Source organism: Rhinatrema bivittatum, chromosome 6, assembly GCF_901001135.1.
Source record: "Rhinatrema bivittatum chromosome 6, aRhiBiv1.1, whole genome shotgun sequence".
NCBI classification, from domain to species: domain Eukaryota; kingdom Metazoa; phylum Chordata; class Amphibia; order Gymnophiona; family Rhinatrematidae; genus Rhinatrema; species Rhinatrema bivittatum.
Window position 1 is genome coordinate 77,818,378 of NC_042620.1, and position 27,702 is coordinate 77,846,079.

The window sequence follows — 27,702 nt, forward strand, 5'->3', positions numbered from 1 at the left end:
TGACCTCGCTAAAACATTCAAAACTTTAGCTCTCAGCAAGTGCAATTGCACAAAGAGGGCCTCGATGCTTTTGCTAAAGGTCCCTGCAACCGCGGCATTTCTCCAGCAGCCTCTCCAAGCTCCAACCAACAGAGCAGAGGCAGCGAGATCGCGGCAGCCACCAAACGAGAAGAAATTCCACTCTGTTCCCTCCGGGAGAACTCCAGCACCCTCGACTGAGCAGGCTAAATCTTAGGCCCTTTCCTCCTGCATATTTATATCTGTGTGGATAATACTTGAAACCACATAAATATGCACACAAAAAAATTTTGTTGTTGTATTTCACTCACCATGATGGCTCGGTCCTCTCCAGTCCCCGGCCTACTCTGGGACCATCCAACAAGCGGCAACCTCATTGGTTCACGAAACGTGGGGTTCAAAGGAGAAAATCTCCTCGACGCGCTGGGGCGGGTAAAGGGGGGAGGAAGGCTGGGAGGCGCAAGATAGCCAATGGAAGCCGGAATTAGAGCTCCGCTGGTAGCAGGCGAGGGGATAATTGGGACATTTTAAGTTTCAGCGCCGTCTCAGCCGAACGTGGCGAATTCTCGAAGTGCAAAAGAGCGAAGGTCCTTCGGCAGGGAAGGGGGGAGGGGTAAAGACTTCCTCTTCAGAGACGTTAGACGAAGGAAAGTATTTGTCTGACAGGAAATTAATTACTTCCCATCGATCCTGTAGACTCCGATTCCGTCTTTCTTTATATGATTCGCCCTCGGCGTTAAGTCTTCGCAGCCGCTGGGTGTCGTGGGAAAGGGGTTGAAATTGTCTTCACTTTCCCGCAAAAAAAAAAAAAAATCTTCAGTGGTCGCGCCGAGCTCCGTGCGTGACCCTTACGCGGTGCGTAGAGTGGCAGCGGTGGGATACGGCGCATAAGCCGCTTCACCGACTAGGGTGACAAAGAACACAAAAAAGAGTCCGTCTTCTCCCGCGCTTTCGTAGCTAGCGGAGCAGCCTTGTGGCCTCCGCCCTTCTGAGTTGGAAATACCTGCAGGCCTAAGTTCATGTGGAAGTCGGGAGAGGGGAGAATGTGGGCCGGGGACGCGTTGGCGGCGAAGAGCCTGGAGTCTGAGCTGCTTGATGAACCTTTCCTGGCGCCGGGGTTGGCTTACACCGAGTCGGTGGATCCAGGGAGTAAAATATTCTCCAGAAACAAAAAGTGGCCGGCTCGGGCGCTCTCCATGCTTTGCTGCTTGCTGATCGTGTCGATCGTTGCCTTCCTCCTGGCTTTCGTCTATGTTATTATGAAAGGTACAAGCAGCTGCTTCTCGTCGGAAGCGGTCTGGGCGGGATGGACTGAACCCTATCTGCCTGCTGGCTGCAGTGCTTAAGGAACTGATCAGGCTTCCGTTTTAGCGCTATATTTTGTGCCTTGTATGAAACTTAAGTGCCATGTCAACGTGTATTTTTATTTGTTTTAGTCTGTGTAATTAAATGTTTGCTGTTCAACGCTGTGATAACCTTTATAAAGCTAACACGTTTAAAAATGCAAGTTTTTGGGACTATCGAATATGCCGCGCTTTATAAAAGTATCCGTTTTACTCAACTATCTTTCAGTTTCTGTTAAATACTTCTAGATGTTTAGAATGTCTTCACCAGGTCTGTACATTTAATCTTGGTTAAAGTAACGTGAGTGCCGTGTTAATCCATGTAAAAGCACGGAAATAAAGTTCAATAAACCAAAAAGGTACTTTTTTTTTTTTAATTGAACTAGCTTTGAAGCGTTTCACTCATTTCATCAGGTTAAAGCAAAGCGAGCAAGCTAAAGCAAAAGATTTTCATGTGACCTGGTGAGTGTAACGCCTAAAATCTAGTCTTACGTATTAAGCTTGTCCAATAAAAGTATCATGTTTTTGTTGACTTTTTTCCGTGCATCTTTTAGTATGAAACGTTTTACACACTACTTACCATTGTTAATCTTTGGTAGTTTGTGATGTAGTTGGGCTGGGGCATGCAGCCATTCAAATTGGTTCTTGTAACCAAATTCTATTAACATCAAAAGGCACAGTGGAGCATCAGTTATTTTTGTTAAGGTATGTTTTCCAAAAAATGTATATTGTATGTGTACAATTGAGAAAGTTTGGTTTGGGAAAACGGTACCTACCCAGAAGCAGCACCATCACACAATATCTTTTCATGTTCTTGGTCCAGTGTGGACTGAGGATGCTGCAAAGACCAAATTCATTAGTAATTGGGAGGGAATGCTAGTTACTACCCAACATGGGACCCACATTGACGAGCACATTTGTACTACGTTTTGGAAGAAAGTGCAATCTGTCTTCTCAAGTAGAAAACTTGCAGCAAAAGCTGGGCTGCCAAGAAGGGAAGAGAGGCAACAATCATAGGTCTGAGCTCTGTGGGTGCTTGAGCACCCTCAGTATTGAGCAAACTCATTCACTGTATGTAGGGAGGCATAATTTGAGTGGAGTTCAGCACTCCAATCATTTTGAAAAGTTGGCTTCTCTGGGAAATCGTTTTAGGGTTCTAAAGATGGCAGCCTAAGGAGTTAAGGGAAGGTAAGGACAGAGACTGTGTAGGATTCTGCTGGGGAAGAATGGAGGTATGGAGCAATAGACAGCAGCCTACAAGGGTAGAGTTATAGTTGTGGATGATCTCTACACCTCTTCATCACTTTATAATACAGTCCACATTAGTAATACTGTTCTGTATTACTGTATTAACATTTTTCTGCCACTAGATTTCAGGGAAATTAACAGAGGCAGCCTGAAATTTTTAAAAAGTTTCTCAGCAGTTCAGTATGGCTGGTTATGTACATTTTTCTACAGTACAAAAATGGTTATAATATACTTTTAAAATACTGAGATATGCTTTTCCTAGGAAAAAGTTGAACATGAAATGGAAATAAAATATCCAAATTATTCAGTCACTTTGTCTCTATTGAATCTTCTGTTGCCTTAATTTAAAATCCTGTGTATGTTGTGTAACTGATAGCCTTCCTAAGCGATGCACAGCATAATTCAAAAATATAATACAGTTTAATGAAACACAAAAACAATTAACAGATCTCAACTACCTCCCAAAACTTATACTAAAACTATGATCATTGCTCAAAAGTGTCATTCCTAAACCAGATTTTTAAAGTTTTTTTTCTGGAAACTTAAAAGTCCCTTTCTTCCCTCAAATTTGATGGAAGACTATTCTACAGTTATGTAACAGAGGAAGAGAAGGATTTATTCTGTAAACAAGAATAGTGGAAGACTTTAGCTGCAGGAATTTGTAATCTATGCTTTTTGGTTGACCAGTAGATTTCTACTGGCCTCATACTACCTTAGACAATTTCTCAGTTGCCTTGATCCTGAACCTAGCAAGGTCTTAAATGCCATTGACAGGTTTTTCCTAAAATCATTCTACAGATATTTTGAGTGTGGCTCCCCCCCCCCCCCCCCCCCCATATCAGTATGATGCCTTTTTGGAATTCTAGTGAGGGCATTGCAGTAGGATACTGATTTAATGAAGTAGTGGCTTAATACAAGGAACTCAGTCTAATTATTTTAACTACCGTAATTGAATTATTAAAAAAAAAAAAAAAAGCAAGCCCCTCTTGTTATCAAAGCTGAACATTTTGTTGGGTCATTCTTAGTTCCATGCGTCAATAAGTGTTTTGTAATTCTACCCAAAAAATGTTTTTGTAGTTGTATGTAACATTTTTGGCTAGAATTATAGTCACTGATTATTAAATCAACTTATTCTTGGCTCATGCAAGCAAGAATGACCATTTAAATCTACTGTGCCTCTGAATTTTCTGACTTCATCACTTCTAGCTATTAAATGTGTTTGTGTATGTTTTTGTTTAATAAAAATTCACTGTTTGTATTTGCAGATCTGCGATCTGAAAAAGAAAGCAGTGACGGTGGGTTAGAAACTAGTTTATTAGGTATGATAACCTTTTCAGTTGAAAGCTTGCAGAAATTAGGAACTGCTTTATTTAATTTGACTGGGTCATTTATCATTTCGCGTTAGGGCCTTTACGCATGCGTTAAAATTTGAGTGGCATTAATGGTTATGAGTGGCCCCTAACATCAAAAGCAATGGAGAATCACACAGCAATGTGTTGTTTTTTTGTGCATTATGCCCACGTTAATGATTGATCTGATTGGGGGGGGGGGGGGGAGAGAGAGAGGGAGTTGATTTGTACAATGTATGCTCTACCTAGCTTCAGTCAAGCTAGGTAGAGAGTAGATTGTACAAATCAACTTCCTCTTACCTTTTCATCATTCCAAATGACAGAAAATCTTCAGTGATGTCAACTTTGCTGGCTGTTTGTAAAACTCCCCCAAACCTCACCCCGAATTAAAAGTGCCCCCTCTTACAGTAGTATAAATAGTAATCTTACATATTGGTCCACATAGAGTCGCTCTGTCACTTGCTCTTCCCTGATCTGGCATGTGCAAGAAAACCCTTTTCGGTCGGTAACGCGCCTGCGGTAGATTACTCAGTGTGCGATGTGGAAAATACTATGGATGTAACAAATGTATCATGTGTTGCGGAAATTACCTATAAGATGTTGGAGCAGGGAAATTAGCCTAACCATACCCCCCTTTTTTATCACAGCACTATTTCTGCTATATTTATATTTGGAGACGGGCTACTTTTCCATGGGCCACCCTGTATTTTTTTTATGTACCTAAAATATACATAGGTAGAAAAAGTGTTTTGCATTGAAAATATTCGCACATACCTTTTGGAGCAGAATTAGGCAGTATTTTATAAATTGTAGCTTATGTTATGCAATTTATAAAGTACTAGCCTTAATATTTGTGTCCACTTAAGTGTGTAAATGCTATGCCATGGATAGGTTTTAAAGTTAGGCCCTTTTTTTATATGTAAGTGCTCAAAATTTTTTTTAACAAAATGTACAATTTAAAAAAAAAAAAAAAAAAGACAATCTTCTAGATGTTTCAGCAGTAAAAATCCAATAGTTGACAAATACCCAGAGTCTTAAAATCTAACAGTCGTAAATATCTACAGTTTCTTAAACTGAACAAGAATCTGGCAGTGGCCACGAATTTGGCTATTGCCTGCTTCAAGGATACAAAATATTTAGATAACCTTGTAGCAGTTATTCAAGAATTCTCTTAACAAAATGCTGTCAGTTAAATCATACTTGATCATACAAGAGCAGTTCCTCAGAGAAATAATGTTAACTTCAGGCACTGAAGACTTCTTTTGACCAGTACTACCAGTCACGGCACATCATATCAAAATCTCTTAAAAAAAAAATAGGGTGCTGTTCTCTTGGTTTAAATTTGGTTTAAATGGATACTGATAAAATACATAATTTCCAGAATTAAAAAAAAACAACCAAACTACAACAGACCCTTCACTTCCAAAATAAACACTTCATATCTAATCTTGTCATATCAGAATCTTTAAGAATATAATCACAATTTTATTTTTCAGAGGTCATTTCCTGTATAAACAGATCAAACCAAGTACATAGTTTTAGATTAACTATTTCTCTCTCATTAAAAAAAAAATATATGGATAGATAAATTTCAGTATTTAAGCTTAAATGCTCTACTGTTTGTAATCTGTGCATCTATTTTTGTTCAAGCTGTAAAAGTTGACTAGAAAGGTCCCCACTCCTCCAATGAGGGGATAATTGAGCAAGAACTACAGTGAAAATCTGAAAATGTAATGACAAACAATGGTTTCCCATTGATAGCAGGGCTGAATTAGCCATGCTGTCATGGGAACTGTCAATCAGGGCCTGGGAGGTGGAGCTTCCAAAGAGGAAGACAGAGCTTTGCTCTGTGCGGCTGCGCGTGAGTTCCCACGCAGGAAATAGAACTCTCTGTCTGTTTCTTTTCGTGCGTGGGAACGCACGCAGAGCTTCATTCTCCTCAACTGTTTCAAAGATAGAAAATTGTGATGTCTAAAAAAATCGGCCCCGAGGCCGTCCGGCTTCAAGCCATGACACTATGGCAAGATCATGTCCATGACCGATGAATATGATCGATGCTACTGGTGTCTGGGTCCTGATCACAACCAGAGCGAATGTGAGCATTGCGGCCGCATGTTGCCCAGGACCCAGAGGCAAAGAGCGCAAAAGATCTCAAAATTCGCACTGCAGGCTCATGCCCCTCCATCGGAGGCTCACTCCTCACCAAGCCCTTTGAAACATCAAAGCCTGAAGGTAAGGAGGGCCTTGTCTATGGATCTCTCGTCCTCCAGGCCTGGCGAAGAAGACAAGAATGCCCACAAGGGTCGGGAACCCATAGAACAAGACCTAAACTCCATCGGGACCGATCGGGGTCTAGCCGTAGCTCATACCTGCAACCGGGAAAGCAAACCGGGATAGATGAGCTGACACAGAGCCAGAGTCTATCAGAAGTGCCGGATGCGCTGAGATCGAAGCATCACCCATCGACACGAAAGTGATCGACGCTTGCGTCGGCTCCGACACATCCACAGACAGAGAAGCATGGCGCCGAATCAGTTCCACCATCGAAGCACAGCGCAAGATCGATACCGCCATCGGCGCACGGCATAGGATCGATGCCAATTTCGACGCATGGTGCGAAACCAAAGCCACAATCTATGCTTGGCGTGGGATCGACGCCAAAGTCAACACACGACGCCAGAAAGGCGCACAAGCAAGCGTTGTCGACACATTCACCCAGGGCATATCCCTTGAAGCACAAGAGATCATAGTGGAATCCAGGAAGCCATCCACAAGAAGAAATTATCGCTTTAAGTGGAATCTGTATTCCGCATTGTGTACAGATAAAGGACTACATCCCTTGGATTGTTCACCCGAATCTCTTCTAGATTACCTTCACACCTTGTACAAAGCTGGCCTAGCAACTTCCTCTGAGGGTTCATCTCAGTGCTATTTCAGCATATCACAGACCACATCGGGGCCAGCCTATTTCACTTCATCCCTTGGTATCTCGCTTCATCAAAGGTCTCTCACGACTTAGACCACCTGTATCCAAGCCTCCAGTACCATGGAACCTCAATCTGATTCTGGTACAGCTTATGCTATCGCCCTTCAAACCCATGGACTCAGCCCACATAAAATACCTCACATAGAAGGTAGTCTTCCTTGTAGCAGTGACCTCGGCGAGCAGAGTTAGTGAGTTACAAGCGTTGGTCCATTATAGCCCCTATCTTCGATTTTATCATCATAAAACTGTCCTTCGCACTCATCCATCGTTCCTTCCAAAGATGGTTTCACAATTCCACCTAAATCATTCAATAGAACTTCCGACGTTCTTCCCTAAGCCACATCAGAATGATAGGGAACATGCACTGCACACCTTAGACTGTAAACTTGCCTTAGCATACTATAAGGAGAGGACACACTCACAAACTCTAGCTTTGTGGTTGTTTGTCTCTTTCAGTCCTAACACACCGGGAACCTGGTAGCTAAACGAACCATTTCCAGCTGGATAGCACAATGTATTCAATTCTGCTACAGCAAACAGAAGCTCTTACCTCACACCCAAATGCTCATCAGGTACGAGTAATGGTGGCCTCCATAGCTCATCTGAGAAATGTACAGCCCATTGACATTTGCAAGGCGGCTACCTGGTCCTCCCTACATACCTTCACATCCCACTACTGTCTGGACCAACGGACATCAGGCGATGCCAGGATGGGAAAAGAGATTCTTCACTCTTTGACATCTAAATGACCTGGTCGACTTTCCACTACAATCAAATCATGCATAACAAAGAAATACGCAGACACATAGTGTGATAGGGAGCTATGGACTCCCATGACAGCATGGCTAATTCAGCCCTGCTATCAATGGGGGGAAAAGCAAGTTTGCTTAACGTAAACGATGTTTCTGTAAATAGGATGAATTAGCCATGCTGACCCACCCACCTCCCTAGAAAGTCGACATATTGTTACTTATGTTCATCTACTGCTTAATCACAGACCGAGGAGAGTTCTATTTCCTGTGTGGGAACTCGCGCAGTCGCACAGAGCAAAGTTCTGTCTTCCTCTCTGGAAGCTCCGCCTCCTGGGCCCTGATTGACAGTTCCCATGACAGCCTGGCTAATTCATCCTGCTATCTACGGAAACACCGTTTACGGTAAGCAAACTTGCTTTGCTCTAACTAGATATTTATGATTTTTATATTCCAAGACACACTGGGTATTTGATTTATTGGAGCTTTATAGCTGAAACATCTACAAGAAGACTGTCTGTTTCTGTGTTTTGAAGATTTTAGAAATGGGTATATTTTGGTTAAAACATTTTTTGAACACTTACATATAAAATGTCACTGGATTTGGTAAACAATGTATCACCAAAGTATATTTTTATGACGTGAGGGACTTAGTCTTTTTCTGATTGAGTTTTCAGCAAAGTTGAATACAATATTTTTGCATAAATTACTACTTGCTGATTTCAACAAATCAAAAATAATAAAAAGTGAATATGGCCTGTACAAAAGTTGGACACCCTTTCAGTTTTCAAAATTGTTTGATTCATCAGGCCTTCAGTTGGTTAAGTGATAAAGAAATATTCTGACCCTTCTAACCTCTCAGGTTGTGATTGTTTTGTCCACTTTCAAAAACCATGGAATCTCTTCTAAGCAGAATCTGTCTGAGCATTTAGAAATGAAAATAATTCATTTTTACAATGCAGGGGAAGGCTATAAAAATTCTCTAAACGCGTTCAGCTAGCAATTTCAGCTGTCAAATATTGTTAAGAAATGAGTTACATGCAACCGTTAAAGGCAAGATCTGGAAGACCAAGAAAAATCTCTGATAGAATTGGTCCTAAATTTGTCAGATTTGCAAAACAAAATCACCAGATTACTGCAATCTGCTGAAAAGTTTAGCTGACAGTGGGGAGGAGGAGTTTGTAGTTTTACAGTTGCTTCCACAATAGTGATTGTAGAGGGAGTGGTCCAAAGCAAATCTTTATATAACCTCATTTCAAAAGTCATTGTCTAAACTTAAAGCAGTAGTTCCCATACTTGTCCTAGAGGACCCCTAACCAATCACATTTTTCAGGCTGTGTATTCATTGTGGGTATCCTGAAAACCTGACTGGCTGGGAGTCCTACAGGACAGGGTTGGGAACTACTGGTCTAAAGTATGCCTGAAACGTTTTGGAACAAAGTGCTTTGAATGGATGAAATGAAATGAAAATTTAACTGTTTGGCTACCATCGTACAAGACTGATTTGGAGAATAAAGGATGAAGCATTTGAAGAAAATATGTTGCTAACCATTAAGCATGGAGGTGAATCTTTTATGCTTTGGGGTTGTGTGGCATAGGAAATACTATGCGATTGGAAAGAAGAAACTAATGACCTACAGTTACTGAAGAAACTGAAGCTAGAGATTGGATATTTCAGCACGACAACAATCTGAAATTTATCGCAAACTCAACCATGAAGTTCTTAAGCAATATGAAAGTTTTGGAATGGCCTTCACCATCCCCAGGCTTGACTATTATTGAAAATTTGTGGGAAGATCTAACATGCAGTGCATTCATGGAGACCTAAAACTATATCTGAGCTATAAGAGTTTGGTGAGGGGAAAGTGGTGAAAAAAATTCCAAAAGCAAGAATAGACTCTTAGCATCCAAATGTTTGCTGTAGGCCACTTTTCAGCCAAAAGAGGTGTGACTGAAAGGATGCCCAAACTTTCATACATGTCATATTCACTATTTTATAATCAATCTGTTAATGTAAAATTACTATTTGATTTTAAAAATTATAGAAATGTTAACTTTGCGCCATGTAGAGAGGTTGTCAGCTGCTGTTCACTTAGAAATTCATTGAAACATAATTGAGCCAGGGTTGCCTAAACATTTGCATATACCTCTTTTGTAACAAGCCCTACATAGCAGAACCATTTCTGACTGGTCGTCATGATTTTTCTTAATATATTTTTAGGAAGATTATACCTCCAAGAAGGTATATAACATTGACCAGCAAATAAAAACATTTGACCAATCAGCACAGAATCTTCCTAAAACAATAACAGTGTAAAAGTAGCTAAAGTTACTGAGAGCTGGTAAAATAATCTAGCCATACTGCAAAAAAAAAAAAATAATAATAGTGAGTAATGGGTGGAAAAATACCAGGCATGTAAAATTTGGCATAGGACTTTATTTGGAATTGGGAAGAGACATCACTGCCTGGATTCAATTGCAAACACAGTTTGGGTTGCCCCCTGTATCAATCTAGAGAGGCAGGGTAGAGAAGCCTAGAGGAGGGGAAAGAGGAAAAGTTGTGTAGGTTCAGCACTTGCTGGATGACTGTGAGTACAGTTCTGGGGTGAGTTAGTTCCTGGAGTTAGAGCTGAGGATTCAGACAGTAAGCTCCCTTATCTTTTTTCCTGTCTTCTTTTGGCTAGGGCTAGCCATTCTACTTTTTCTCCCCTTTCTGGCCAGCCACCTCTATTGTCTCTGTTCTCTAGGCCTGCTTTGGTAAACTTCCACTCTGTAATTGGGAGGTTGGGGGTCCCAGGGTAGTGGGTTTATTTTCCCTGCTTTCCCCACCAGAGCAACAGGTACTCTCCCTAGACCAGGGACATGCCTAGTCTGTCAGTTTTCAGGATGTCCACAATGAAGATGCATAAAAGTAATTTGCACTGCCTCCATTGTATGCACATCTTTTTATTTCCAGAAAATTTACAAATAAATATAAATATATATATATATATATATATATATATATATATATATATATATATATAAACAATATCACAGTGGTGACAAATAAGGGGGTGGAAGAAGGAATAATGATTTAGAGACAACACACACATTTGGAAACATGAAAAGGCAATAGGCTTGAGTAAAGAACATACCTACATGCTCCAGAATTAAAGATGGAGCACTAACTAACTTACCATACAAAAAAGCAGAAAGTTGTAGGGATCAAAGAAAATCTACCTCATGCTCTATAACCTCACAATACCTTTATAGGGATATTTCAGACCCTGACTTCTCTAAAATATGAGATAGCAAAACTATCAAAGGTTAGAGTAGACTACAAATCTTTTCCCTTGGGGAAGATATATTTTAGAGACTGGTGGGAAAACATTCGGAAGATATTCCTTGAATACAAACATCTATCTTTAGGAAAGTTATTCAAAAGTTCCTATACCTGACCATATCTTCCAAATATACACATTAAATGTGAATATTTGGAATATTGTATTGTCTTTAACCAATATCTGGTCATTGACTTCCAATTGTTTAATCCTGCCATCCATGGAATCTACTTTATAGCACAATTCGGTAGTCTGGGTCTCCAGTCACTAAAATACAAAAAATACCTACACTACCTGAATGTAATCCACTTTGAAGTGCTGAAAAAGTGGGATATAAATCTAAATAAATAAATAAAATAAACTGGGCAGGCAGCTGTTTAATTTGGCTTGATAAGGGTATTTGCATTGTTCAGTTGCTTCCCAAAGAGTTTCAGAGAAAAAGGAAAGTCTCAGGTAGCAACCTGAGACTTTCCTTTTTCGGAGTCATCTGTAAAAGGAAAACCCACCAAATTTGTCTTGCTGTGGTTAGCCCTCCCAACACATCTGGTGCTTTCACACCATGTCTTCAGATTCCCAATGAACGGATGGCTCCCTCTTCTGTCGCAATCTGGACATCATCACCTGCATGAAGAAGTGGGGTCCTTTTTCTATCTGTTGGGGCTGTCAGAGGATACTTTCCTTTGGGGGAGGAGTCACTGCCTCTGGAGAGTACCAGGTGTCTCTCCCAACACTGCTCGCCGCCCACTTCCAACAAGGGCATCCCCAAAAACATCACCATCGCCTCTCTGAGCACAAAGGCATCTATCAGACCTTGCACTGTAACTGCACCAGTTCCACGCTTAGAGGGGAAAACCTGAGAGTCGCCTTTACTCTTTACAATGGCAAGCAAAAGAAATGCCTGCTTTCAGATGCACATCACCAATGGTGCTGCTATCTTGACTTCTCTCCCTATGCAAATCTCTTCATTCATATTCCTTGTGGATATCCTAAAAACCTGACTGAATAGGTATGTCCCAAGGACTGGGTTGAGAACGCCTGTAACAGACTGTTCCAGATCTCTTAAAGCTTTAAGAAATCCTGCTTGCAGGCTACTGCTGTCGTGCTGTAGCTGAACCTGTTCTGTTCTGTTCTTGGCTTCTTAGTCTCTGCTCTCAGCCAGAATTTAGGTAGGATTTGGCCCTTACTATGTCTTTTTTGTGTCTTCCTTTCTTTCCCTTTTTTTTTCTGTAGCTTTATTGAAACACTTTTCTCTCTCAGAACTTCTTTTTAATATCCTGTGCATTGTCCCTCTGGTGTGTTAGTAAAAAATATGAATCCTGTCACAAATTAACAAAAAATTTAAAAAAAAACAACCAAAAATACCCCCAGTATACATAAAGCAAAAAAAAAAAAAAAATGTAATACAGAAGAAAAATTCTTTAGCTCCTAAAAATAAAAACCGGTTTAGGTTTTTTAAAAATATTTGTCAAGCTGTGTTGAGTAGTGCAATTTCAGATTTTCATGTTTTATTTGTGTTACGTAAGTAATTAGCAAACAGAAATGGAAACTGTTCTTCTTGTTCTCATGTTGATTGTATGCACTGCTGCTGCTTCTCTTGTGTTTCATGCCCTTATTCAGACCAAAATCCTCCAGGTAAAGTCCTTAGATGTATCATTTTTTTTCTCTTAAAATTGGATTTTGACTTGTACTGCTGTTTTATACATGGTGAATATTTTTTTAAAATATTTTTAAACTTGTGCTTGTTAATATTATGTAATCTATAAATAATTGCCAATATTGAAGTACTGCAGGAAACCTAACAGCGTGTTACAGATAATCAATGCAGTATAAGAAATTAAGAAGTACTCCACATGATTAGCCCACAATAAGGAGAGAACGCATAAGAAAATAGAATAAGAGAGAGGAAAAGGGAGGAGCTAGGCTAGAAATGGCCATTATATGCTAATCTCAGCACTAGATTCAACATCTAAAGCTTAGGGGGTTTTATATAATTTTATATGCTATCCAACTTGCAAATCTGATACTATATATTTATTTATTCAAAGGCTTATATTTTGTTCCCTCCATTTGAGTGTTTGGTGCAGATTACAGTACCAAATTCATACAGCATATCTATAACATCCCAATCACTCAAATATAAAACTTTGCCATCAGGCGACGCCAAGAACAGTATAAAGGGCATGGTGCAAAGACCGTCTGCACTGTCTGTCAGGCTTACACATACAGGCATCCACACTCACACAGGTTCCCCCGAAAATATTCAGGAACCTACACACACAGGCTGTTATTGACCAGAGAATGCTGGATAACTTTTGCTAATGTGCTGTGCTAGCAAAGCGCTGTCTCTCATGCTCCCACACAGAGGAACAGGCAAGCACAGGCAACATCCCCTTAGGTGTGTGCACACAAGCTACCTGAGCAATGCTGGACACTTTTTGCTAGTAACAAACATTAAAGCAGTAGTAATTCCTACATCTCTAAAAATGCCAATTTATCTACTATTCATAAGTTTACGTTGTCAGTTTTTTTGGGGTTTTTTTTAATTTCATCTACTTTCTTTGGCTATAAAGATAGCATTGGATGACCATTTGCAACCAGTTTTCATCAGTATGTAGCCACTAAGTTTCAGAGAGATGGTGGCAGAAATCCAGTGCTCTCTGGCAACCATGAAAACTTATTTGGTGTACTGGTAAAAACAGGAGTTGTTGGTTGCAAAACTTATTAAAGAATCAACAGAAAACATGTACATGAGGTTTTGAGACCTCGCGGGTCCTTTCCTCAGGTGGTATAAAGATACCATCTGAGGATTTATTTGCATCCTTTGTGTTTCGTGTTATGTACTAAAAATGATTACATATGTTGACTGCAAGTGCATATGTTTATATATGGAGTCTCCTTCAGGAATGAATCATCTTTCTAGTATACAGCATAAAATGCAGATTAAACAAGCCCTTTTCCATCTTACTGTGATCTCCATCGTAGAGGTTCTGTGTCTGGGCTTCCTCCCAGTTCATCTTTCATAAGCTACATATTATTACTGTGTGATACATTTGTTTTTGCCCAAATCCTTTTATTACATTATACCTTGGTTACAGCATTTCCATTTCTTTGTCCTCAATGTTCAGAATAGTACTGTACCTTTTTACCCTTTATATAGCGCAGGTCTGAAGATAATTTCACTTGCTCGCTTTCAGAGTTCTGTTCAGAATAGCCCTGCTTGATTCCATAATCATATGTGGACTTGCTTATGTCTACCTCTCACTTTTTCTGCTCACATCCGTTCTCTCATCCAATTTGTATCTTCTGTGCCCCAATGCCCTCATGTAAAGACTCACCTCATCTCGCTTGCCTATATGTGCTGATGCACCCTTCATGTGATTCTGTATCATTTTGGAATACCTTTTAGCATTCTCTGCAGTAAAGTTCGTAGAGCAGGACATTTGAACTTCCAACCTTTTATCATGCCCTCAACAAATTTAGATGGAGCATAATTCACAACTGCATTATAAAAAGATGTCAATGCCATTTTTTTTTTAAGTTTTATATATCATTTTAGTGAAAAGTTCCCACCATTGCTCAGGTACTCTGATCTCTAACAGCATGTATGGGGGAGGGGGGGTGTCCAGCCTGCCTGCATATGTTTGTGTCTGCCTATGTGTGCTCCTGTACCTGCCTATGTGCACGTGCTTGGAAGCCTGACAGACAGGATTTTGCAGACAGAGTAAGTGACTGACTGCCGACACAATCCAAGCCTCTTTTATGTATATAGAGAGAGATATAAAACACAGATGTTTTATTTGTTTTCATGTGGCTTTAAAACAGCTGCTAATCTCTGATGCAGTAAACATGTAATCAAGTTTTTGTGGAAAAGTAGGTTAAAAATGTAGGAGTCTTGCTATTTTTGTAGATGTGAAATGACATTTGGATAGTTTAACAACTTGGAACAGTTCACAAAGTGTATCTCTTTAATTTCAGGTTTCTGGAGTCTACTTATTCTGTCTTTGACAGTAGGGCTGTCGTGTTGCAGCTTCTCTTGGACAGTAACTTACTTTGACTCCTTTGAGCCAGGCATGTTTCCTCCTACACCCCTATCACCTGCACGGTTCAGGTAAATACGGTAGTTTTTTTGTGAAATTCTATAAATGCTTATGTTAATAATGCATTTAACTTGAAAGCAAAATGGCAGGAAACCTTAAATATGTATATACATATAAAAAAAAAATGTTAATCTAAATAACTTTCATCCAAATAGCAACCTTTTTAAACAAAGCAGGGTTCAATTGGTTCTTTTTTGACCAAACTCAATAGAATTGAAGGTTTTTATTTTTGGCTTTGACATTCATAATTAATTAGTAATCTATACTACCTGTGCTGATGCTGCTGATCTGGTAATGGTCTATAACAGTGTTTCCCAACCCTGGCAATCCTGAAAACCCAACTAGGTAGATGTGCCTTCAGGAGAGAGTTGGGAAGCACTGGGCTATACTAATATTCTTTGCAGTAATGAATCACTACTTAAGTCACTTGTGTATTAAGAGGATCTTGGTATGTAGTTTTAGAAGGCTATCAATAGAATTTCTAGGTTCTGGAGAGATGGGCTCTGTGTCCTCTTGTCTAGTCCAACATCCAACCGCACAATTGTATGAAATGTATTTTGCTTCTCCTTCTCCAAATAGCTAGATAATAAACAGTTGTGCCATTACTAAAATAGCAGTTTATCGTAATGCACATAATATCCTATGTACTAAAGCAGATATGGCCAACTCCTGTCCTCGAGCCACACAGACCTGATTTTCAGGATATCCACAATGAATATGCATGAGCTGATTATCTGTTCTCATGTATTAGCGTATTATGATATGGCAGGTTTTCTCTAGGCTCTACGTACTTTTTTTTTTTTGGCAGGAATTTTGTATTATGCAATGTTTTTGGTAGTGGAGGGAGTTTGTGTTGTGGTTACTGAGGTAACAACAGAATCAGAATTTTATATTTTTATGGTGCGTGTTAAGGGGAAATGTCCTTGTTCTGCCTTGCACCCTTTGGGGGAGTTTCTGTGACCATGGAGAATTGTTGAATGGGAGGTACAGATTTTATATTGGGATTTGTCCCACGCCTATCTAGAAGAATTTTTGATTAATGCTCTTAAATAATTTGTGGTAGTTTTACTAGATGGTTGAAACTGGCCAGGGTTGGGGGTTTGTTTGTTTTTTTGTTACTTTAAAGGTTCTTTTATCTAGAGAGGCCACTGACATGCATGCCCAGCACCTTGCAATAATGTTGCAAAATGTTTGGAGTGGTGTCTCTTGCTTTATAAGGGGGGGGGATGTTTCTGCATATATGAATTTTGTATCGAGCAGCTGTGAAGAGAGCCTTTGGATCCCCCTCCAAGATCAAACTAACACAGTAGTTGGAAGAGAAATCTGTGCACCAAACACCTCTCCACATCTCCTGTGGACTTGTTTCAAACATCCCTCCTTCCCCTTTCCCCACCAGTTTCTTACTCTTTTCTCCATAATCCTTCCAATCCACCTCTGTCACTCCACTAGGGCATCCTAATCAGTTGCTGTCTTTCTCCACCAGTCCATCCCTGCCAGTCTGTTTTTCTCCCACCAGTCGCTCTCTCTCCCTTCACCAGTTGCTCTCCACCAATCCATTTATACCAGTCTCTCTCTCCCTCTCCACCAGTCCATTCCCCTGAGCTGGTCCTGATCTAGACAGATCCAACCTTGTGGCTGCCTGTAATTCCACCACAAGTTATTGAATATGAGTACATTCTGGCACATTTACTGTTGTGCTTTGCAATTATATGTATTCTGCTTATATCAGTAAGTATTATTTAATTTTTATATATTGTGAATGTGTGGGGTGCATACAATTCTTTATTACATTAATAGCTTTTCTATATATGGTGTATTACTGCAGGTAAAAATAGAAGAATGTGGGGTCTGCAAACATTTTGAAGGTTGAAAAGGGGTCCATGCTTTAAAAAAAGTTGGGAATCCCTGATCTAGAACTTGCTCTTCCTGTTTCCGACACTTTTATGGTTTCTTCTTGTCACTTGGTCAAGAAAAGAGTGGCTGTGAGTTTACTCTGTAGATATTTCTCAACTTATAAATAGTAATTCTGGTATCGAAGCACCAGGAAGGTCTAGGATGCTATGCCATTTAATTTATAGTCCCAAAGAAGAAAATATTCTTTTGCTCTATCCTAGACCTGTGGCGGATCAATGACTTTTTGAAAGTGGCACACTTCAGGGTGGAAACCTTAAGATCAGTGATCAAGGCAGTTCAGAAAGGTGTATTTCTGAAATCTTTGGACCTAACAGAAGCTTGTCTTCGTATCCCAATCTGGAAGTTGGTGGTGCTAGGTCGCCATTTTCAGTAGGGCTCTACCCTTTTGGTTGGCAACAGCCCTGAAAATGTTTTTGAAGATGATGGTGGTGGTGGCAAACTGTGCAAGGATTGTATTTTGGTGCACTCTTATCTGGATGAATAGCTGATAAAAGCGAAGTCCTTTTAGGAGAGCATTCCACTTCTTAGTGAGTGGTCCATTTATTACAGGATTTGGGATGGATTGTCAATTTTTCCATGAACAATTGTCAACCCTCTCAGACACTGGATTGCCTGGGAGCGCGGGTTGATACGAAGATGGGTCATGTACCTCTAATGGAACAAAGAGATCAGAAGTTGTGTGTAGCCAAGGGCCGGGCATGGAAAACATCCAGAAATCAAACAGTGTGGTCCTTGGATTTCATCCCATGGACAAGAGTGCACATACATCCTCTACATAGGGCCTTGCTTCCAGGTGGGACCCCAAATCTCAGGACTGATTTGTGAGATTGTCACTGCCAGAATCAATGAAGCAGTGCATGCAGTGGTGGCTGGATGGTAAGCACTTAGAATGGGGAGTGGAATTGATGACCCCAGCCTGTATCATGATGGTGACAGATGCTGGTCTGGGGGGGGGGGGGTGCGCTGTCAGGAGCTGTTTGCACAGGGTTGCTGGACTGTTGTGCAAGTAAGCTGATCAATCAGTTGCTTGGAAGCCTGGGCTATTTGTCTGGCTCTCCTTGAAATTGTGCGTTGGCTAGTGGGACAGTTGTGGCATGTCTGACAAATTCCATGGTGGTAATAACATGTTGCCATACTGGGTCAGACCGAGAGTCAATCAAGCCCACCATCCTGTTTCCAACAGTGGTCAATCCAGGTTACAAGTACCCAAACATTTAAATAGATCTCATGCAACTAGTGCCAGTAATAGCAGTGGCTGGTCCCCTAAGTCAACTTGATTAATAGCAGTTTATGGATCTCTCTTCCAGGAACTTATCCAAAACATTTTTAAAGCTAGCTACACTAACTGCCCTAAACACATCCTCTGGCAACAAATTCCAGAGCTTAATTGTGCATTGAGTGTGAAAGAATTTTCTACAATTTGTTTTAAATGTGCTATTTGCTAACTTGATGGAATGTCCCCTAGTCCTTCGATTATCTGAAAGAGTAACTAACCAGTTCATATTTACCCGTTCCAATCCTCTCATGATTTTATAGACCTTTGTCATATCCCCCCTCAGCCATCTCTTCTCCAAGCTGAACAGCCCTAGCCTTTCCTCATAGGGCAGTGATTCCATCCCCTTCATCATTTTGGTCAATCTTGTGTGTACCTTCTCCAGTGCAACTATCTTTTTTTTTTTTTTTTGAGATGCAGCAACCAGAATTGCACGCCGTACTCAAGGTACAGTCTCACCATGGAGTGATACAGAGGCATTATGACAGTCTCCATTTTATTCACCATTCCCTCCCTAATAATTCCTAACATTCTGTTTTGCAAGGTCCTGCAATTTCACAATCCGCATGTGATTTAACTACTTTGAATAATTTTGTGTCATCTGCAAATTTGATCACCTCGCTCGTCATATCCCTTTCCAGATCTTTTATAAATATATTAAAAAAAAAAACACCAGTCCAAATACAGATCCCTGAGGCTCTCCACTGTTTACCTTTTTCCACTGGGAAAACTGACATTTAATAATCTGTTTCCTGTATTTTAACCTGTTTGTAATTCAAGAAAGGACATCGCCTCCTGTCCCATAACTTTTATAGTTTTCTTAGAAGCATCTCATGAGGGCCTTTGACAAACGTCTTCTGAAAATCCAAATATACTACATCTACTGGTTCACATTTATCCGCATGTTGACCAAAAACCATTCAACAAGTGTAGTGTTATCTGTGAGGCAAGACTTCCCTTGGGTAAATCCATGCTGGCTGTGTTCCATTAAACCATGTCTTTCTATATATTTTGTGATTTTTGTTCTTTAGAATAGTTTCCACTATTTTTCCTGGCACTGAAGTCAAGGCTCACCGGTCTATGGTTTCCTAGATCACCCCTAGAGTCCTTTTTAAAATATCGAGGTCACCCTCCAGTCTTTAGGTACAATGGATGATTTTTAATGATAGGTTCCCGCCTTCCTTCAGAAGGTTAAGATTTTCTTTTGAATTGGTCAGGCTCTTTGCCTTCTTTACCAGGCAGGCAGATTCTGTCGAGTCCTCATTCCTTCGCCTTTAGACGTGAGGAGACATCTGATCATCTTTGTTCTGTATGGTAGGGTATGGAAAGGTGAGGCAGCCTCTTTGGGCTACGGTGGCACGCTAGATTCAGGAGGTAATTATAGCAGGTCATGTGTATTCTGGCACTTCCCGGCCGAAACAGGAATGGGCTCATTCCCGCAAGGGCACAGACTGTTTCTTGGATGGCATTGTGATTGGTCTCTTCTTTGAAGGTTTGGTAAGAGGTGATGTGATCTGGCCTTGCAGACCTTTCTGAGCATTACTGCCTGGATGTCAGAGCTTGAGAGAGCTTCCATCACCTTGGCAGTGTTGTGAGGGGCTGGGGCAGCATTCCCCCCCATGCGGGAGTGTCTTGGGTACATCCCACTGGTCTGCCTGGATGATAGGAAGGTGAAATGACTTATTACCTGATCATTTCCTTTCCTTTAATAGTCAGGCTAGGCCTGTGCTGCTGGTGTTTTGGGGGTGTTTATACACTCTGCTATGCAGGGAGTTTTACTTGCAAGCAGGTAAGCGGAGCTGAAGACCAGAATGAATATATATATTTCGCTGCAGGTGAGTTATTTCTGGTTTATTGTTGGGAGCACTTCATTCATTTCTGCTTTCTTGTTCTTCTGGAACTTCACTGATTTAAAAAAAAAATGACTTGAACTGATAATATGGTTCATAGTTGATGGTATTGAGATTGTCCATAGTTAGCTTGTTATAGGAATACTGGCAGCCTGGTGTCAGTAAAGAGGTTTATAAGGAGTGATATCAGCAAGCCTGTTGTTCGGTCTCCATCTGCTGGTTCGTAAGCATAATCCACTGGTCCAGCTGGGCTGTGTGAAAGAAAAGGAAATCATCAGGTAGGAAGTAATTTCGCCATTGTGTATCCAAGTAAGTAAACATTAGATGCTTCAAGGGTTGTAAATTGCTATTTTATATGAATTGTTTTGTTCATGTTACTTATTTTTGTTCTTTGTCAAAGGTGAGACCAGTTGTATTCTTGTGTATTAAATATATAATTTATCTATTAAATCATAACCTGTAAATATGATTTAAATTAACACCTTAAGTACACAATTTGACATTTGTGTGCAGAAATAAAATAACACCCAAACATGAAATAACCAGTGCATGTTAATGCTTATTTCTTTAAATCCTCCTACCACCGTCCCATCCACTCTTGCTTGCACTACTGACAAAATTACCAAGCTTACATACCAGTTGTGTTGACCCCAAACATTCAGGGGTATATAGGTATCTAATCTTTTTAGTTCAGAGGTACACTAATGTGAGTTCCCAGGCCTGGTTCACATCAGTGTAAAATATCAATTTAATTTTGAGAATAAAATTACAACCAGCTTTTTTTTTTATATACCGCCCCTCCAGGCAAAGGAGATCGGGGTGGTTTACAATTATAACATCCATAATACATCATTGACAAAAAAAAAAAACATAACAGTACAGTGTGAGTACACTAGATCATAATATTTAAATACAATGTTTTAAAAATGAATCGTAGAAGCAGCATTTATTTATGGTAGACTATCCTATGAAACTTGGCAATGTAAAGAAAAAATGATGAAAATATGTAACTAAGTATTTTGATGCAGCCCAATAACTGGTCAGTAGGGGGAGTTCTTGCACAGGAAAAATTAGCTTTTCTGCCTCTTGGATGAGAAGTCTATACATTGCCTATAAAGGTTGGTTTACCTTTGAATTTAGAGTCTTCCCCCCCCTAAATTAAGGACTCTAGATAGTGAAACCTTGATTTATGTTTGCTTTCCTGTGTTTTATTGGATTTAGATGAGTATACCAGTAATTCTTTTCTTAACAGGTTCATGTAGGAGGATGTGAACAGCCATTTTTTCAGTTTGAAGTCCTATTTTATGTAGCTTCTATAATTGTATTACAGCCCAAAATGAAAGTGCTCTAGAGCTTATTGTAGTACCCTGAGAAATAACTAGATAAAACACACTGACTGTCTCAGCCAGTTCCGCTTATTTTGAAGTCTTACAAATGTGGTTTTCATATTTTTAATTTGATTCTACAAATTTTAGATGGATTTTTGTATAGCTAAGAAACACAAGCAAGGAAAATTAACATTTGCTATGTAAAGCAAAACAAAAGGTAGGAAATAAAATACAATTCTTTATTTTAATGAATTTAAACATTTTGGCATTAAATGACAGCAATTCTTGATGCAATCCTTATATAAAAAGTACTGCAGAAAGATTATGCCTTTCTGTTTTCAAGGCTATCAGTAAACTCTGCTAATTGGACTAAGAACATATTGGCTAAAGAAGTGTTATTTGGGCTAGTTAATAAACATTTAAAATTTACCACACCTTTTTTAAACTACACTAAAAATTAGCTTTCCTTTTGATGTAGTAAGTTAATGATATGCATAATGCATGGTAGTTGTGTGCTAAGTAGTAAAGTTAAAACCTATGCTAAAACAGTAGTTAAAATAAAAATGTAAGTGTTTAGGGGTTGGAAGTTTTGTTTTTCACTTGTACCTTTTAACCATTGAAGTTAAAAAGAATCAAAGTTTTTCTTTGTTCCAGGAGCAAAATGAAGTCCATAGGAAAGTTAGGTTCAGCCTATACTCATGGGCAGGTAGGATTGAGGTAAGCAGGCTAATTCTAGACTGGGAACACAGATAAGGAAATGGGGAGCCTTCAAATTGCTAGGAAAGCATCCTTAATCTCAGCAATCTTTCCCCCCCCCATTGGTCTTCCAACCAGTCTAGTTCCTCAGGCATGTGGTTTTGGAAGCTCTGCTTGAGGCAGTTCCCTATGGGGTAGATTTTTAAAGGGGTACGCGCGTACCCCCCGAAAACCTACCCCAAACCCCCCTGCATGCGCCGAGCCTATTTTGCATAGGCTTGGCGGCGCGCACAAGTCCCGGGGCTTGCATGGCGGTCGTGACGCGACATTTCGGGGGTGGCGCCGCGGGCGTGGTTTCAGCCCGGGGGCATTTTGGGGGAGTGGCCGCGCCCTCCGGAACAGCCCCGGGGTCGGGTGATGGCGCGCGCAGATTTACATCTGCCTTTGGCAAGCGTAAATCCGGCGATAAAGGTGGGGGGGGGGGGTTTAGATAGGGCCGGGGGCATGGGTTAGGTAGGGGAAGGGAGGGGAAGGTGAAGGGAGGGCGAAAGAAAGTTTCCTCTGAGGCCGCTCCGATTTCGGAGCGGCCTTGGAGGGAACGGAGGCAGGCTGCGCGGCTCGGCACGCGCAGGCTGCCCAAAATTGGCAGCCTTGCGCGTCCCGATCCCGGATTTTAATGGATACGCGCGTATCTATTGAAATCCCGCGTACTCTAGTTCGCGCTCGCACAAAATTATAAAGTCTACCCCTTTGTGCTTATGTCTTTTTCTGTGTCTTCAGGTTGGGCTACTATCAGGGCATCTATCTTCTGCCCTGGTTCAAACCTTACACTGACCAGACTTCCTAGTATTGCACATGGGGTCTGTTTCAAGGATAACCAATATAGATAAATTTTACCATAATCATGGGCCAAAATATAGTAATGTCCACACTGAATATTTACGAGTTATCTTAGAAATAGGGCATAGTGGCAGCACTCAAATACTGAAGTTTATCGTCCTAGTAAGTTTGCGGGAGAGTGATCCAGCCTCATCAGTTTTCTCTTATGAGAGAGGCATGTTGAACAGCTGAATAGTATATTTGAATGCTAATGTCCTATTGTTTAAGCTAGTGTCTAGTGCTGAAAAATGGAGAGACAATATCCTCTTTGGTTAGTGTATGTCTGGAAAGGGTATGCTCATTAGTGTTTTGTATCAGATGTGGCACTGAACTTATCTTTTCAGGATGTTTGAATTGGGTACATTTATTTCTTTGACAGGTAGTTGCAGCAAGCCACATAGATGAGTCAGGTGACTTATTTACCACTTGTGCATGTTTACAGTAAGTGGGATGTTTTCAAACAGAGCGTCTTTTGACACAGTAATGATTCACGAATGGAGCTACTATGCTACATTAATCATGTCTCATATTTTCAGCTTCAGGCTGAAAAAAACATACAATTTTAAAAAGGAAAATTTTGTTTTATATATTGCCAGTAAAGGGGATGCTTGAATGATTTTGAAAATTAAAAATATAGATATAGTATAATATATGTATGTGTAAGTAACTTGCTGATATTCAAGCATATACATTAGCATCATGATTCAGCATTGCTGCCACTGCTTTATAAAGTTTGGTTGTGTAGGGGAACCATGTAGACATTTATAACTTAGTGTTTTTAAAGATTTGAATGTTTTAGGTATACTACTTACACATATTGTGCTATTTTCATTATAAAAGTATTTGATTAAAATAAAAACACATTTCTTTATAATACAACACAAGTGTTCATCATTTTTTTGCTTTGATAGTATGTATTATTGAGCACTGTATTTATTGTAGCAAATGCCCTTTGTTTTGTAATTTTGGAAAGTAAGCAAATTGAGCTGGGAGCACCAAATATAACATTGAAATAGGAATGTTATGAAAGGACGGTGTTTTACCTCCCTTGGGAATAAAGTCTACAGGTAAGAGCTGGGACAGAGAATGCTTTGCATATTGATGAGCCAGCATGATCTAGGAACATGAAGCAGGGTCTTGTCGGTGAACTTTGAATGTTGGGAAAGTATATAGACTCTGGGGCTGCTCAGTATTTGCCAGCACCCATTTGATGTAGGCTTTGTTTTATTATAATCATTACATGAAACCTTGATGTGCGCACAGTGATATAGTGTGGGAAAAATCTGAGAGAGATGACCTGCATGCTGCACTAAAATGGACAGCATGACTCCCTAACGCAGTGGTTCTCAACCTTTTCCCCATCGTGACACACCTGACACACTGCTCATTACAATTCATGGCAGAAATAAAAAGTAAAGGTCTGGTTTTATTTTATTGTTAAGAATGACAAGGAAAAGATATGTAGTCTGTCTGAACAGAAATTGCATAAATAGTAAACATCCCACACCAAAACAGCACCAATTTCCAGTACTCAAACAGTAACCACCTTACCTAAGAAAAGGCAACACTGAAAATATTACACCAGGCCTTAAGACACCAATACATCTCCTATTAGGAAAACGGACCAAGTCAGGCTGCTATAGAGCCCTACACAGAAGCTACATGCCAGCAGAAAACCTCACCTGAATCACATGTGCTGACCCTCACCTAACAAAGAATAAAGAGACCAAAACGCATAACTAGAAGCATGCAGAAAAAACTGAATTGGAAACAGCAACAAGCCAGAGTCTCTGTATGCAGTGTAATAAAGGAAAAAAAGAAACATCACCCATCCTTATAAAACAAATCAAGAAATATAAAATCAGTAGCAGTAAAACCATAGTAACAAAAAGAACAGATTATTTCAAAACAGCAGATGAATGGAATATCCAATAATTAAAAACTCATATAAAAAATTTCTAGATACCAATAAAATATTTCAAAATAGACACAAAGACCTAGTAATGAAAAATAAGGATACAAAAAAATGTTTGCTCTGCATACCTGGAAATGTTTGATATCCAGGTTCCCTGAGATTGTTTTGAATTAGCAGGAGGAGGAATGGTTTGCTTGGAACTTTCTCCTCACTCTCTCACACTGGCTCTCAATCACACACATATACACATGCTTTTTCTCTCTCACTTATATAGGCTCTTAATTACACATTTACACACATGCTGTCTATCTTTTCACGCTTACACACACAGGCTTTCAATCACACACATACATGCTATCTTTCTCTCACACACAGACTCTCAATCACATACTCACATGCTCCCTCACCTAAACCAGTTCTCAATCACACACAGACACACATTCTCTCTCCCTTACTTATACACACAGGCTCTTAATCATACACACACACAGGATCTCAATCATACACACCTACTCTGAAAACCTGTTTGTGTGAAAATCACAAACTTACACATACAGGTTCCCAATCGTAAACTTACATTCATGCTCTCTCTCTCTCACAGGCAGGCTCTCAATCACAGACATACTCTCTTTCACCTGTACAGGCTCTCAATCATTCACATACATGCTATCTCACACAGGATCCCAAACACACATGCTTGCATGCTCATTCACTCTTTCCCCCCTCCCCGCCCCCACTCCCCGGAACTAGCAGCAGCCTCCTCCCAACCCTAAAGGCAGTAGCAACCTCCTTCATTTTCAGCCCTCGCGGAGAAAGGAGTCCCATCGGCCACGGGGGTTGATGTTGTTCCTCATTTTCCTCTGAGCCGCGCTGCACATTCTTCAGACCGCGTCTCTCTTCTTTTCTTCGGGCCGATGCTGCCTGCACTAGCATGGTTTCTTCTTCCCGTGCGTGCACCCGCTGCTCACGACTTCCTCTTCCAGGCCATGGCGGGGGGGGGGGGGGAAGAAGAGAACATGCCAGTGCCGCTGACTCCAGCTGTCCTGCTGCGTTCCGCCAGGCTATCAGCATTTTAAGCCTGGGCGGAGGAGAACCGGGGAGCAGCTGGGTCAGTGGGGGACCGGGAAGTATGGCGACACACCTGTGTGTTCTTGGCGACACGCTGGTTGAGAACCTCTGCCCTAAAGCATTCTTTAACTGTTGCGCAAAACACACAAAAATGGAGGTCTTAAAGGAGTAGTGGAAGAAGTTAAATCCTGTTTTGTGTGTATATATTTTAATACTCAAATTTTATTGAGAAGGGAACAAGAAGGAATGTAAATATAGTCTGATGGTTTTCATAATTATGTTCATAGACATCCTGTGACATTCCTGACCTCAGATTTAGCTACAGACAAGTTTGTTTCCCTGCCTGGAACTTGTTTACTGATTTGTATTTTTATGAACATATAACTCATAAATCACCAAGAGATTCAGTCCATTGGCTTGAAGCACTTCTTGTCAGTTTTAGCTGAAATATTGGTTTCATCTGACAAAAAGTGCTTTGAGCTAGCAGTCAGTATTTCAGATTGGTCAAAAAAGGCTTTTCCCTGTGTAATCATATGTCATCGGCATGCTGCTGTGCTTCTGAGAAATCAAATGCATTAAAGTAACAATATAGGTGAAGCAAGAAAAGTATTTTTAACCAGCCAGACCAGTCCAGATGCATGGGCTTTGGTCCCCTGCCAATAGATGGAGCCTGAGAACAAAAAGCTTGCTGACATCACCTCTTACAGATCCCATGCTGACCTCAGTCTTCCAGTATTCATTGTCTCCAGCAGATGGTAAACTAGCATAGCTCATGATTTTGGCTGATTTTGAGAAGTGGCTATTCCTGGGGTGACTGTCCTTTGGGGCTGTCCCTTCCCAGTTAAGCAAAAGAACTAGGAGGTTCCAGGAACTCTGATTACTAATGAAGAGGGTTTGTTATGCTGGTTGGTGAATGAATTTGTTTTCCTTCTTTATTCCCTTTAGCCATCCACCAGACCCCACTCACCCCAACTCTCATGCTACATTTGGTCTCTGGTTTCCCAGTCATCTCTGGCTAACCTTCTATTAGCTGGCTGGCTGTTGCATAAAGTTTTTAAAAGAAAAAGTTTCAGTAGCTGAAAGGTGATCTGAGAAGCCCAGGCAGTGAGGTGTTAGGCCCATTGAGGGAGGGAGAGCGCCTTCTCACTTTCCCGCAGCGAGAGTCTGTGTCGAGGAGGTGGGACACAATGTATTAAGCATGGTAGCCTCTGTGTGGAGTGCAGTTCTTGTTGCACAGTGTCTGGCGGCTCGTTTTGCTGACAATGTGCAGGGAAGTGGGAATTGCAGAACGCTTAATCTTTGGCTCTTTCTATTGCCGATATGGAGAGGTTGAGGCCTGTGGTGGGAACTGTGGCCATTTTACAGCCACATGGCACCGAGAGGCAGGATGGTCCTCTGGTGGTGATGCTTGCAAACCTGGGGGAGGGGTTCTCTTTAGGTAGTTTGTCCTCTTCGGGACTTCCTGTGCCTGTGATAACTTCATCTTCTCCTCCTTTGCTTACTTTTCTGAGGCCAGAGTTTTTAAAGTGGTTGCACCAGGCCTTCACTCTGGGGCAAAGTGTGGATGCAAAGTCTTCCCAGACCCTCCCCCCCCCCCCCCCCCCCTTCCATGAGAGGGCAGCACCACCTTTGTCTGGTAAATAGAGGAGGGAGAGATGGAGAATTA

The 27,702-nt window shown here is 40.7% G+C and overlaps 2 protein-coding genes across 5 annotated transcripts in view; one reads left to right on the forward strand and one right to left on the reverse strand.

Moving 5' to 3' along the window:
* Positions 1-455, reverse strand: part of PRPF40A (pre-mRNA processing factor 40 homolog A) — a 391,586-nt gene extending 391,131 nt beyond the window's left edge. For both annotated transcript variants that reach the window (XM_029605503.1, XM_029605504.1), the window contains exon 1: positions 330-455. In XM_029605503.1, coding sequence (XP_029461363.1) covers positions 330-395 — 66 coding nt within the window. In that variant the 5' untranslated portion in view covers positions 396-455. The remainder of the gene's footprint in view (positions 1-329) is intronic.
* A 548-nt stretch (positions 456-1,003) lies between these two features.
* The window catches only part of ARL6IP6 (ADP ribosylation factor like GTPase 6 interacting protein 6), a 52,445-nt gene continuing 25,746 nt past the window's right edge, over positions 1,004-27,702 (forward strand). Inside the window, exons 1-4 of one of the 3 annotated variants that reach the window (XM_029605507.1) lie at positions 1,004-1,284; positions 3,875-3,928; positions 14,992-15,124; positions 21,626-21,695. In XM_029605507.1, the coding sequence (XP_029461367.1) occupies positions 1,038-1,284; positions 3,875-3,928; positions 14,992-15,124; positions 21,626-21,641 (450 nt within the window). In that variant the 5' untranslated portion in view covers positions 1,004-1,037 and the 3' untranslated portion in view covers positions 21,642-21,695. Of the gene's footprint in view, positions 1,285-3,874; positions 3,929-14,991; positions 15,125-21,625; positions 21,696-27,702 lie in introns of those variants that run through there. The other 2 variants (XM_029605505.1, XM_029605506.1) reach the window with 2 other exon arrangements.